Here is a 13318-nt window from a genome sequence, read left to right as displayed (position 1 = left end):
CCCAGCACTTGGCTCAACAATCGGGAGGGCCCACAGGGTCTTCGCCACCTGAGACACCCCACCCGCTGGCTGCCCTGGGACAGGCACCACCATCCGGAAAAGCGTCAGCTCACAACCCCATGGAAACGACCTTTGATCTGGCCAGGTCACAGTGCGGATGTGTATGGGAAGGAGGCGGGCGGAGCGGCCAGGTATGCAAACATCTGGATCTCCGCCCTGCTTGCGAAAAGGCCCGACACACAGACGTGACCAGTACGTACAAATGGAACCCCACTTTATTAGCAGTTAGTTCGAGATTGTACATTAATGGAGGAAGGTTCCCGCTTTTAACACAACCCAAAACGGCTGGTTCGAGAGCCCTGATCAGGTGAGCTGGGTAGCGCCCCCTCTCCATGCCTCTCCCCACCCCCACAAGAGAAGGAAACCTGTGCCCCAGAGTGCCCCCCACCCTCTCCAGTCAGCCCTCTCCTCTCCCCAGGAAATGACATGAATTTCATGCACGAGTTACAAAAGGAGCCCTCTTGCTGATAATAAAAGCTAGCAGTCATAGAAAACCCTCACCTCCCTCGTTCTCCCAAGGGCCGCAGAGAGGAAGGAGGGAGGGAGGGATGAACTTATCGGATAAAACACAGCCAGTCTCCCCAAGCCCTTGACATTGACCCCATACAAAGTCTCTGCCCACGGGACTGAAACCATCTCCGCAGTCCGAGTTGGCGAGGCTGGGAGCTGAGGCGGGGACGGGGGCGTGCCTGGGCCCTCCATCCTCACTTCAGCTGGAGCAGACCTGAATCCTTTTCTGGCATTTGAAAACCCCTGCTGTAGCTCCACCTAATCGTTCTATAAATGGGTAAACTGAGGCCCAGGGAGGACAACTGTCACGCAGCTACTAAATGTACCCAGTTGGGATGAAATTTCCCGTCTCCTGCCTCCAGCCCAGTGCTCTTCTCTTCACACCACAGCTTGGGGGAGGTGGTTCGATTCCTGAGCTAGACCCTTCCCTGGTACATCCCAGGGGCCTGGCTCTACTCCAGTGCACACAGACTGCAGGCCTCCAGGAGGTGAAGGCCCAGAGACCATAACAAAGGAAGGGGGGAGGCTGTTTGGTGCCCTGTGGTCCATCACCAGGATCGAAGGGGGTAGCCCAGGCTCTTCTGAGCCAGAGGCGTCTCATTTCCAAAAGGCCCAACGCTGCTTGGTTCAGCCTCCATGCATGCAGCCTCCTCCTCCTAGAAGACCCCCAGGCTTTCCTCCCAGGCCTCTCTGCCCTGAGCTCCTGAAGCTCCAGCCAGCTCCCCTGCTGGTTTGGCACTTGGTGCAGGTGACAGGAGAGGGGCACCTGAGGCTGGAGGGAAGTTGTCAAGTCAGCACAAAGGCAGAAATCCACACAGCCTAAATTATTCTTGACAATACAGGGGCTAGGAGAGCTTGTTCTGACACCGGGAGGAAACAACCAGACAAATGAAGAAGGCCACACTTCTCCAAGACAGCGGGCCTGCTGGCCTCAGAAACAGTGTCATTTAAAAAAATCAATGTGAGCGGGAGGACTTCTCAACGTTCGACGAGATTTAAAAAGTTACAAAATGCACTGTGTGCCCCTCGATTGGATCCAAATCCCCAAACCAGGTATAAGTTATTTGGGGAAACCAGGGACGCGGATTGGAGAGCAGGTATGAGGATATTATTGTCTCAGGGGTGATACTGGACCACTACACAGAAGGGTATCTTCACCTGTAACGATGCAGGCTGCAGCATTTTGGGGTGAGGTCTCACAATTTTTACTTTTAAGAGAGTTCAGAAAAAATTCTATGTGGAGAAAATAAATGTACCAAAATGCTCATTTTAAATTTAGATGGTGGGTTGACAAACCTGTGAGGCCAGCTTCACACCGGGACCACCACTCTGCGTGGGTCAGCCCAGCAGTTTTCTGCTGCTGGGGACAGACCGCTGCCCCTCACCCGAGACCTAGAGGTACTGGCTCCTTCTAGTTAGGGGCTCAGAAGAGGCCCATCTTTACATTTCAGACTCATCCATCCATCACAAGATGCCTGCCCTGTGGGTGGCTCTAGAACCCGAGTGACTGAGGCAGCATTAGCTGGCCCCCCACCCGTGCCCACCGTGTGGGGCAAGGGCTCGTGGAGGGTCAGCAGAATGAGTGGCGAGTGGCGAAGTCAGCTACATGATTTAAACTCTGTCTTCTGGCCACACACTTACAGTGAATCAGCAAACATTGAACAAACTGATGCTGCTATAGCCACTGACCTCTGGCTCTCGCTTTACATGACAGGGACTTGTGTGCTCAGAGCTCAGAGCCCCTGGGGGACTTGTCTCTCTCCCCTCTGTAGGTCCTGGCAGTGGGTCCTTGAGAAAGATTCATTAGTGGGTAGGGAAGTAACAGCAGTGACCAGATTTATATGTGGCAGGTCCACTTTCCAGCGTCCCAGAAGGGCCAGGACAGAACTCCCTGATACCTTCTCTGCTGCCATAGGACCGCAAACCTGCCTGCTCCTCCCCAAGGCCAGAGGCAAGGAGAAATGGAGCTGCTGGCCCCGCAGGCATTCAGAGATGGGAGCAGGCGCCCATGGCCAGAGGGTAGACTTCAGAAGGTAAGGTCCTCACAGGTCACAAACCCAAGCTCCTCGCTGGCAGATGGGAAGTGAGGCCCAAAACTTGCACTATAGAATTTACTGCCTACTTTGGGAGGCTGGTTCACGGTGCGGGCAAGTTGTCATGAGCACACAGCCGGCACACCAACCTGTCCTGAGACACCCGCTCCTCACCCCGTGTGGGGCTGACAACGCTCAGGGCTCCCGGCTCAAAGGCCCTGACGAGAAGCACAATGGGCACGCTTCTCCGGCTCGACCACGAAGCCAGGTGCAGCTGGCCTCGCCACGGATCCCAGTGGAGAAGTCGGGAGAAGGGGACTGGTTCAGAGCTCAGACAGACCCAGGCCTCACAGGCTGGGAAGGGCCTTCCGAGGTGGGGAGAGGAAGACAGGGGCAAGACAGAGCAAATGCAGGTCTGAGAAGGCACCCTGGCTGGGAAGGAGTGGTTTGTCCCCATGTCCTGGAGTGACCAAGGGTATGACTGAGGGAAGGACAGGAACCTGGCACAGAGGTGGGTCCCCAGGGTGGGCTCAGAGGCAGTGTGGCATTGGAAGAAGAGCACGGGACTCAGAATCGGGAGCTGCAAACTCAACCCTCGGCCCTGCTCCCCACCCACTCTGCGACATCGGCCAAGGAGGCCACCTCCCGTGTTTCCATACCCAGAGGACTCTCCAACCCCAAGACGCTAGAGTCTTCTGAACAAGACAAGGCTCTCCAGAAGGACTTCCTGGGTGTCAGTTCGAAGCTGAACTGGCAGTGGGAGGGGCTGGGGAGAGCACCCCAGTTCAGTCACTTCACATTGTTCAAAAGGAGGGTAGGAGCAGATCCCAGCCAGAAAATAGCCCAGAGACCCACTGTCCGCAGGGGGCCTGGAGACAGCTCCCAGGGCAGCGCCCCACCTAGCACCACGTGAGGGGAGGGGGCCGGCCAGCCTTCAGCCCAGCTCACCCACCCCAGCCCGGCGGGGTCCTTCGGCAAGAATTCCCCCGGGGCACTGCGCTCCATGGAGCCCGATTTCCTGGAGAGAGGAGGCCTGGCCCGTGCAGCTGGCCACCCCTGTTCGGCGGGGGCAGCCCAGGACAGCCACGGCACTTGGGAGCGGGAACAGGGAGCTCTCTCCTGAGTCACCTCCGAGCTGTCTCCCCGAGGCCCTGGACACAGGAAGACACGCCTGCCTCCTACCTTCCGTCTCATTCGTGCACGGAGACATGACACCATTTGGGACTGGGGCTTGCCACCATTTTGTATGATTGAATTAAAAACAAACCCAACCAAAAAAAATATAATATATATATACAAATTATATATATATATGTATATATATATAACACAGTGCGACCCCAGCACCCAAAGTATAAACTCTGGCACCAAGAAAAAAAAATATTAAAATACTTTAGCTTCTTAGTATTGGGGAGGTTAGGGGGGCTCGAGGAACCCTCGGCCACAGGGCGCTGGGGCAAAGCCGTGGATGGCGGTCTCACCAGCTCTGCCCGGTGTCGGCCCGGGGCCAAGGCTGGGGACGTGTGTACACTGGAACATGTATACTGGCAGGCTCCTGAACCACCTTAGTCTTTTACCACAGGAAACACCACACATGTCATATCCCAGGGTGGAAAAGGGGGGTGGGATCGAGGCCTGGGTCTCTGGGTCCAAATGGCATGGCAGTGCCCCAGGGCCCTGAAGGAGGCCTTGAGGACTGGGTGGATACTGTAGGAATCAGAGACGTTCCCCCCAAAAGGGAAGGTGAGATGTGGAGGCATGAACCAGAATGTGTGTGGAAGTTCAGAGTTCTCTCGGGGTACCACCCTCGCATCCAGCCTGGTGACCGACTCTGGGAGCCCAGCTGACCCCTCTGGAGGGCCTGGCTCGACACGGAAACGTCCAGTCTCTCTCTCTGGTTTGGCAAAAGGCCCAGCTGGGCTCTTCTCCCTTATTGTTTGGAGGACAGAGAAAATATGGCAGCTAATACTGAGGGGGGACCCCACTGGGGCAGACGGGATGGAGAGGTGATGGTTGGTGGAACACAGTGAGGGACAGAAAAGAGAGTCTCACGGACCCCCTTCTACAAGGAAGTGGCCTCCCCATGAAAGGCTGTGAACGGAACGGACCTCTGGTGGCTAAGGAGGTCCTGGAGGCCACAGACCCAGCACTGGGTGCTCGGAGGCGCTTGCGGACCTGCCTGGGCTCTTCTCCCGGCTCCGCCTGGTCCTTGGCAGAGTATTGCTCACGAGGGCGCGGCCAGCCCGGGCCAGCTCCCCTCTCTGCAGGTCCGTCTGGCTCAGCGTGCGGCGGGGCGTCCCTGCCGTCACGGACGTGCAGTCCGGCTGTGCTGCCACAGCTACCTGGTGTTCTGCAGATCCTCCCGCAGCCAGGTGGGCAGGGTCTGGCCCATCTTGTACAGCAGCTTGGAAAGCTCGACATTGTGGTCCCGGAAATAGTCCTTCAGGAAGGCGCGGGACTGTAACGGGAAGGGGCCAGCACGTCAGTGGATCTGAGCTTCCCTTCCCGTTACAGTCCTGCGCCTTCCTATTCACAATCTTTTTCAAAATTGTACCCTCCAAAAGGAAGCCCCTACATAGTAGGAGTACCAAAATATAGCACACAAGGTCAAGATGCTTGTGATAGAGAGAAAAGTCCCAATGGTTAGAGTGGTGTCCCAATATGCCAAGATTACAGGTATGATTCCCTTGTATGGCCAGGGCACAGACAGGAATCAACCAATGAATGCATAAATAAGTAGAACAACAAATCGATGTTTCTTTCTCTCTCCCCCTTCCTCTCTCTCTCAAATCAATTTAAAAAAAAAAAAAAAAAAAAAAAGAATAAACAAGGCCCTGGCCGGTTTGCTCAGTGGTAGAGTGTCAGCCTGGCGTGCAGGAGTCCCAGGTTCGATTCCTGGCCAGGGCACACAGGAGAGGCGCCCATCTGCTTCTCTGCCCCTCCCCCTCTCCTTCCTCTCTGTCTCTCTCTCCCCCTCCCGCAGCCAAGGCTCCATTGGAGCAACGTTGGCCCAGGCGCTGGAGATGGCTCTATGGCCTCTGCCTCAGGCGCTAGAATGGCTCTGGTTGCAGCAGAGCAAAGCCCCAGATGGGCAGAGCATCGCCCTCTGGTGGGCATGCTGGGTGGATCCCGGTCGGGCGCATGCAGGAGTCTGTCTGGCTGCCTCCCTGTTTCCAACTTCAGGAAAAGAAAAAAAAAAAGAATAAACGGCCATCCAAAAAGTGCTAAGGCCATTAATGTAATGTGCTGGGTGTAGAGAGCAGGGGAGAAGGCTCCTTCCAGTTACAGCGACCCCATCCATTACCCAGCTGCTGCAGAAAGTGTGTCCACTTACATCCAAGTCCATCTCTGGGTATTTCCGGCCCTTGCTTTTGCCCAGACACTTGGTTTTTCCTCCTTCGAGCAGTTGACACCAAAATCCTTTCTTTGGATCGAACCTGTGGAGGTAGGAAAGCCTGTGGGTGGGAGCTGGCCTGGCCCACATCCTTCCCGCTGTAAGGCGACGTTCACAGAACCCAGGAAGGGCAGAGCCCAGGAGACTACAGACTCCACTCCCCTGTGCGCACTCTGGAACCCACAGATTGTGGGGGGCTGATACTTGCATCCTTCAGCCCATGTTTTGTTCCTGACTCCACTAAGCCCGCCTGCCTCTTCTTCCAGTGATGGATATGCTGAAATACAATGGCAGATGACGCAATGCTTCATAAAAGTGCTGCTCACCCCCGGGTTGGAGAACGCTCAGGAGAGATTTCCTGAGTGAAGGCGGGGTGTGTTCATGTTATGGATCACCGGTGGGACTGGAGCTGGCGGCCGAGAGAAGGGGAGGCTCACAGCGTGCGAGCCGCCATCTGGCACATTTCATTTTTCGGAGGAAATTTCAGAAATGACAGCTCAAGGCTGCCTTCAGGATCTGAAGTCATGCTGGGCTTCAAGGGCATTTTTTTGGGAGGTGATATCTAAAGCTGTCCCGAGGAGGGGAGGCAAACTGGCATCAGAATTCAGACCCAGATAAGGAACCATTAGAAGATTCGTGGGCACGAGGACAGCAGGGACACAAGTCACATTTGGCAGGTGATGGAAATAGGGAGTTGTGAATGGGCGCCAGGGTCAGCATAGATAATGGTGATGGTGATGGCGATGGTGATGGCGATGATGATGATGATGGTGATGATAGTGGTGATGATGGTGATGATAGCAGCTATATTTATTCAGCCTCACTCTATGCCAGGCACTGAGCTTAGAACGCCACGTGCATGCTTTCATTCAACACAGTGAACCTCAGGGACATATAATTTATTACCTTATCCCCAGCTTGCAGGTGAGAAAAGTGAGGCTTGAAGGAGCTAAGACATGTTTTCAAGGTCACACAGCTAAGGAAGCCATGGATCTGGGGTCCCAGCATCTCCGATGTCCCAGCTCACACCCTTAGCCGCCTCTCCTTTCTGCCTCAAAGCGAAGGACTGCACTTACCCACGTTCCACTTCCGAGACAGAAGGGAACGTTCTGTCTTGTGAGACTTCCCTAAGAAGGTAGCTAGGAGGGGCGGCTTTCTTCCTCCTTCTCGAGACCCCATCACCCAGCTGAGTGTGCCACTCGTCTGTGACGCAGCCACGAGCCCTGCAGCACGAGCTGCCACTGACTCAGCTGGGAAGGGCGCTGTCAGCAAGTTCTTCAGAACTCGCACTGGGTTCTGAATGACGGGGATTATTAGCCATTAACAATATTTGTAGTTTCCTTTTCCTGAAATTATATTTAAGTCATAATCTAATACTAAGAAGCCCTTGAGGGAAATGGGGCTGCTCACTATTGTTCTGACTTAGATAAAACACTCTGAAAATGTTCAACCCAGACTGAAAAGAACACCTCAGGAGTGGGACCAACCAGAGTAGAACAGATTTATCACCTCCTTTTTCTTGAATCACTACCTTTAAAAATATGACTCAAGTTATATTAACATTAGCTTTTCTCAAAAACTACCATCAAGGACATTCATCCTTTCTCACACTTGATGCTAACTGACCTGTGTCTCTCCCATAATCATTCAAGCCTTTTGTGTTTGGACCCAGGTGCCTGCTCAGGAAATCCCTGTTTAAAGGCCAAGGCAACACTCACGCCAAGGTTTTGTGGTAGTCGATGGTGCTGGTCACCCCGAGGAACTTCTGCACTGTGTCCATCACTTTGGCAGGTTCTGTTCGCAGCAGTTTGCCATCCAAGACCAGAATCTAGAAAAACAGGAAAGGGAAAAGGGTGATCTGAACCTGCTTCCACTCCAGTGGCAAAGGGCCCCTGTTTTCTGGGTCAGTAGCCGTGGTGACAACCAGGGTCCCTGTGCTCTGGAGCACGTTTTCTCCTTTGAATGGCAGGTGCCCCCAAACCTCAGTCCTCTGCGGTCTCAGTCCCTGTTCCCTGCCAGCGTCCCCTGACTGATGTCCTAGAGTATAAGCTATCACCAAACCTTGCCTACCCCTCCTATCTCTGTAATGTCCCTCTCTGGCCTCTCCCCAAGCTTCTGGCCCATAGGTCACTCTCCTGCCTAAGTCCTCCAAGTTTTCCTAAAACATGTCGTGTGATCTGGCCCTGCCTACCTCTCCAACCAGGCTCTCCCTCCACCTGTGTCCCCTTAGGGGATACACATTCACCTTGGGATAAACAAGACTGAAACCTCTGAAGACCCCAAAGGTCTAACTCGCCCGAGATGGCTCCTCTGGCCCCGTGACTGGGGAAAGGGAAGGCGAGGCTATCTGCTAACCAGAGCAAGCCAGCGCTGTGATCGCCCTCCCAAGGGGGAGGGACAGGCAGCTACCTGGTTGGCATGAAAGGCGCTGAGCCAGCGCTCAATGTGGGTGGCGTACCAGCCGGGGACCAGGCAGCGGTTCTGGAGGGCGCGCAGCTTCGAGGACGCGTCGGGCCCAGCCGTGATCACCTCGTGGAAGGTGTACTTCAGGGCCACTGGGTCATCATGGGCTCGCTGGTGCTGCAGGCAAGGGGAGAGCGTCAGTGTGTTACTCGGAAGGTACAAAGGAAAACGCTTTGGTGGGAGAGCAGCCACGAAGTAGCCAGAAGACCCTGGGCTAAAACCAGGAGCCCTGGGTTCAAGCCCTGCCTCTGCTTCACATCAACTGACCTCTGGCACGTCACCGGCCCTTCTGAGCCCCAGTTTCCTCATCTTTGCAAGATGTGAGTTCGACTAAACCAGGGTTTCCAAATGTTGGTAATTTGCACACCATCTCCATAATTTCTGCAATATCCACAGACCACCTGTGTGTGCCAATGTCAACATACTTTTCTTTACGTCGACTCATTTTTCTTATTCACATACAGTGATTTCAAAATAAAACCCGCTATCTCCTCCATAAATGGAAAACTGGAACAGTAGTCACATATAGAAGGTTCACCAATACGATAAGAACAATGCAGTATTCTCAAACACCAGCCAGACACAAACGTCTGCTATAGGCCCTGATCCCAAAGCTTGCACTCTTTGTTGAAGACGCAGCCTGGCAGTGTTAGAATTTCTTCTTTATAGAAATCAGAAAGTGTTATGGACTGAATGTTAGCCCCTTCCCCAAATTTATGCGTTGAAGCCCAACCCCCCAATAAGATAATATTTAAGATGGGACCTTTGGGAGATGATGAGGTTTATATGAGGTCATGAGGGTGGGGCCCTTATGATGGGATTAGCATCCTATTAAGAAGAGACGCCAGAGAGTACACTCTCTTCTCTCTCTACCATGTGAGGACACAGTGGCGGTTGTCTAAAAGCCAGGGAGAGCACTCTCACCAAGAACTGTACTGGTGGCACCTTGATCTTGGACTTCTAGCCTCCAAAACTATGAGAATACATTTCTATTGCTTTACACACGCGTCTATGATATTTTTTTATGAACAGACCAGGAACGAGGGACGGGAAAGAACTGAAAAGGGGAAGAAGCCAGGTTTGAACCACGTGAAATCATGCCACGGGCTATCAGAATCTGCAGAGTTCCCAGGCCGGAGATCAGGGACCTGCCGAGCAGGGTACCCCTCACATGTCCCCACACTCCCACTGAGGACCGCACACCCAGCTCAGAGGAAGGGGAGAAGTCTGTGGGACCAGAGAGCAGAGGGGGTCTGTAGCCAGCCCCCTGCCAGGACTGTGGACACAGGGAGGCCGCAGAGAGGAGAAAGCCACCTACAGCACCCAGGCTAGCAGGCTCAGAGGGTGATAGGGAGCTGCCCAAAGTGGCCTGAGGAAGCCTTTCTGGACTGGCTGGCAGATCAGGTATCTCCAACCCCTAGCAGGTGGCGGGCAGGGGAGGACATCCCTGAGTAGGCCTGAGTCCAAGCTCTTCTGTTAGCCCAGAATGGTGCTCAGAAGAAATTAAGTCAGGCTATGGAAATTCAAGAAATTTCTAGTTCTTACATAGTCAAGTAAGGATGAGGAGTCATATTTTCTCAGCATGGATGCAGTGCAGGCAACTTCCTGACCTGATCAGGAGTTTGTATCCTCCACTAAGAATGGCAGGTGCTGTATCTCATCCTTCTCTGAATCCCGCCTCTGCCCCCACCCAGTGTCCAGACGGCCACATTTAGTATCAGCCCAGGTCACTATTCACCAAATCAAAGTAGAACCAGCTGCCACCTCTTACTGGTGTCAGAATCAGAGGCCGGACCCCAGACAAAGCTAGGAGGTCTCAGGCAGTAACTGTTGGCTGGGACTCACCAAGGATTTCTGCCTGTCTCCTCCACCAGGCTAGAAGCACTGTGGAGATGGGATTCTATTCGAACCTACCGCCACACCCCAGGAGCCTAGCTAGGACACATCGTAGGTGATTAGTATATATTTGTTGAATGAATAAGCAGCTGAGTGGCCGACAGAGCCCCATGTCCCCACCCAAGGCCCTGCCCCAGCCCAGCTCACCTGGTACCAGGAATAGGCCCGGTCTGCTGGGTTGATGAGGATGGTCAGGACCTTGGCTTTGGGCAACAGGGCAGCCGCCCGCCGGGGCGCCACTTCCGAATCAAAGTAGTTGGCGCTTTTCTCAAAGTAGAAGTCAGAGGTGGTGTTGGAGGGGATGGGGAAGAACTCCATGTACCTGCAGGAAGCCGAAAGATGGGGCTCACAGTCAAGATTCATGAGGGAGGGGCCTGAGGGATACAGCACAGAGGGTTAAGGGCTCTAGGGGCTGAACTTCTACAAGCAAGCAGGGCACGTGGCTCCCAGCCAAGCGAGAACTCGCTTCTGGCAGGGATTCTAGAGGAATGGCCACTGGGGGGATCTGAAGACTGACGGGTTGGATATGGGTGCGAGCATGGGAAGGGGCTCTGTCTGCATCCTAAATACAGTACGTACCCTCCGAGTAAAACTGACAGGCCCTACCTCTCACTGCCTCTGGGGGGCGAGCTGGGACTCGGAGCGGCCTGACAGCTTTCCCCATGAACTTCCTGTATCCTATCCAGAATGACCGTCCACACCAGTACTTTCAGACCATCTACAGTGGTTCTGAGGCCCCCTCAGAAAACTAAATGGACACTCCAGACCCCCCTCCCACCACCAGGGGCACCTATGGATGCAAAATAGAGGTACATTTTCAGGGGTTTGTGGAACCAAAGCCCACGATGCCCACCCTAGTTAAGGTGTAGGGTTCCCACTCTATCCTGGGACAGGGTTCTCCAGGGTGGTCCCAGGGACCCCTTCATTAGAGCCACCTGCGGACTTGGGAGGTCCCTGCGCCCACCCTACACATATCTACAAAATAAAAATCTTGGGAATGAGGTTGAGGAATTTCACTCTCTCCTCTCTTTCTGCACTTTATTCATAAAATGCATCTTTCTGTCCACAATCCACTGTAATACCTGAACCGAGAAAGTGCTGGAAACAGAAGCTTCTTCCCCCCTACGTTTGCAGCAAAGCCATTTGGCAGCAAAACCTGACTTATTCATCTTACTTAGCACAGCCATTCACATGCTTTGCCGCAGACATATTGATGTATTTGCTAATGGGGTGCTGCCCCAGACCCTGCTGACGGTGTTGCTAAATATATGGTGTCACAGCACATTAGCTCTCTGCGACTGGAAAAATGCCGACTTCCAATAAGACATGTGGCCACAACGGGTTTTAGATAAGAGGTTGTAAACATATTAGAGATATGGACAGAGAGACAGGTACGTAGGTGTAGGAAAGTAAACAGAGAGATGAGGGACAAGAAAGAGAAATACACACAGAAATACAAACAAAAAACCCAGAAGAATGGCCAGGTAAACCACTGACATAAAAATAATAAACAAGAACAACACATGTATAATGTAAGAAAAGACAAATAACAGAGAAAGATGCAAGTTGACAAGCTGGAACATATAACCATCCCCACGCAGCCCCCTCCCCAGCCCTGACTTAACCTCTGGTGACTCCTGGTGGGAAGCTGCAGTGTCAGCCCCCTCCCCAGCCGACACCCTGAAGTCTAGCAAGCTGACTCTGAAGGACCCCCAAGAACACTGTGGTTCTGCGGTCGAGAAACACAGTGAGAAGGGCCATTTTTCGGGTTGAAACACTTGGATTTTAGTCCCTGCTCTGTCCTCAGCTCTCGGGACCTTGGACAAGTCCCCGTCCTCCTCTGGGACTCAGGATGTTTCTGTGCAAGCAAGGGAGCGGCTGGAATCAGACTCCCAGCCACCGTTGACCCCGAGCAACGGTGCAGAGGGGCGAATAGCTTCCTCACTGAGTGTCCAATCTGACATGCTCCAACGCCAAGACTCCAGGGTCACCGCTCTTTGTCCGTTTACTGGAACTTTAGCTGCGTGTGAGCAAACACCAGCTGTTTCCTGCTGTGACCACAGCAGACCTCCTCCTGGGCAAGTTCTTCGATGGCCTTCCTGTCCCCCTGTGGACAGAAAGACCCACTCACCAGTCGATGCCTTTGTGATAGTTGTGGCCGTTAAAAAACTGGATTTCCTCAAAGGTCTCTGAGCTGGGGTAGTTGCTGCTGAGGTCTGGGTGCATGCCCAGGAACAGGTAGAGGGCCGTGGTGCCTGCAGGGATGGAGGGAGGCTGAGACCAGGGCCCGGCCCCCAACACACAGAAGAAGTCTGGAATCCTGGATTCTGGTTCTAGCTCTCCATTATTCACTGTGAGATCCTGGAAAAGTCCCTTCCCTTCTCTGGGCCTTAGTTTCCACATCTATACAATGAAGGAATTATATTAAACCCAGGATGGCAAATACATGGCATGCATGTGAGTACCTCAACTCCTACACCCATTGCAGACATCACTAATCCACCACAGTACTCTTCATCACTATGCGAGGACTTGGCCTCAAAATCCTTCTCACCACTGTACTCCAGCAGCCACATCCAATTCATTACAGTCTCCTCATTCCCAAAACTAGACGGTTTATGCTGAGCCCTTGCAGCTGAGGGCCTCTGTTCTCTCTGGCAATCAAACAGGAGCTCAGAGAAAAGGGAGCTCCAGACCCTCCAGTCTGTTGATGTGAAATTCTTGAAGGGCTAAGAAATCTGGCCCAGATGCCTTTTCTTCTAGGTGCCCTCACCCAAACCCCCACCCCTATGTGACAGCACAGGACCTACCCTACCCTCCTTCAGAGAGTGTATTCCTTTCTTGTGTGTGAGCCTGTGGTTAACATACTATAATGAGAGACCCCAGCAGGGAAGGAGACTTTAGACTTTGGTGATTAAGAGTGTGCATTTTGGGGTCACAGAGACCAGGGTTCAAGACCTCA

At 53.4% G+C, this 13318-nt stretch overlaps 1 protein-coding gene across 6 annotated transcripts in view; it reads right to left on the bottom strand.

The window, feature by feature from the left end:
• Window positions 1-257: 257 nt before the first annotated feature.
• NDST1 (N-deacetylase and N-sulfotransferase 1) overlaps window positions 258-13318 on the bottom strand; it is an 83667-nt gene continuing 70606 nt past the window's right edge. For all 6 annotated transcript variants that reach the window (XM_066273020.1, XM_066273016.1, XM_066273019.1 and 3 more), the window contains 6 exons: window positions 12488-12611; window positions 10504-10678; window positions 8407-8577; window positions 7716-7825; window positions 5938-6040; window positions 258-5061 (listed from right to left, as the gene is read on the bottom strand). In XM_066273020.1, coding sequence (XP_066129117.1) covers window positions 4942-5061; window positions 5938-6040; window positions 7716-7825; window positions 8407-8577; window positions 10504-10678; window positions 12488-12611 — 803 coding nt within the window. In that variant the 3' untranslated portion in view covers window positions 258-4941. The remainder of the gene's footprint in view (window positions 5062-5937; window positions 6041-7715; window positions 7826-8406; window positions 8578-10503; window positions 10679-12487; window positions 12612-13318) is intronic.

This window comes from Saccopteryx bilineata, chromosome 4 (assembly GCF_036850765.1).
Source record: "Saccopteryx bilineata isolate mSacBil1 chromosome 4, mSacBil1_pri_phased_curated, whole genome shotgun sequence".
Classification (NCBI taxonomy): domain Eukaryota; kingdom Metazoa; phylum Chordata; class Mammalia; order Chiroptera; family Emballonuridae; genus Saccopteryx; species Saccopteryx bilineata.
This window is presented reverse-complemented; position numbering and strand designations above follow the sequence as displayed.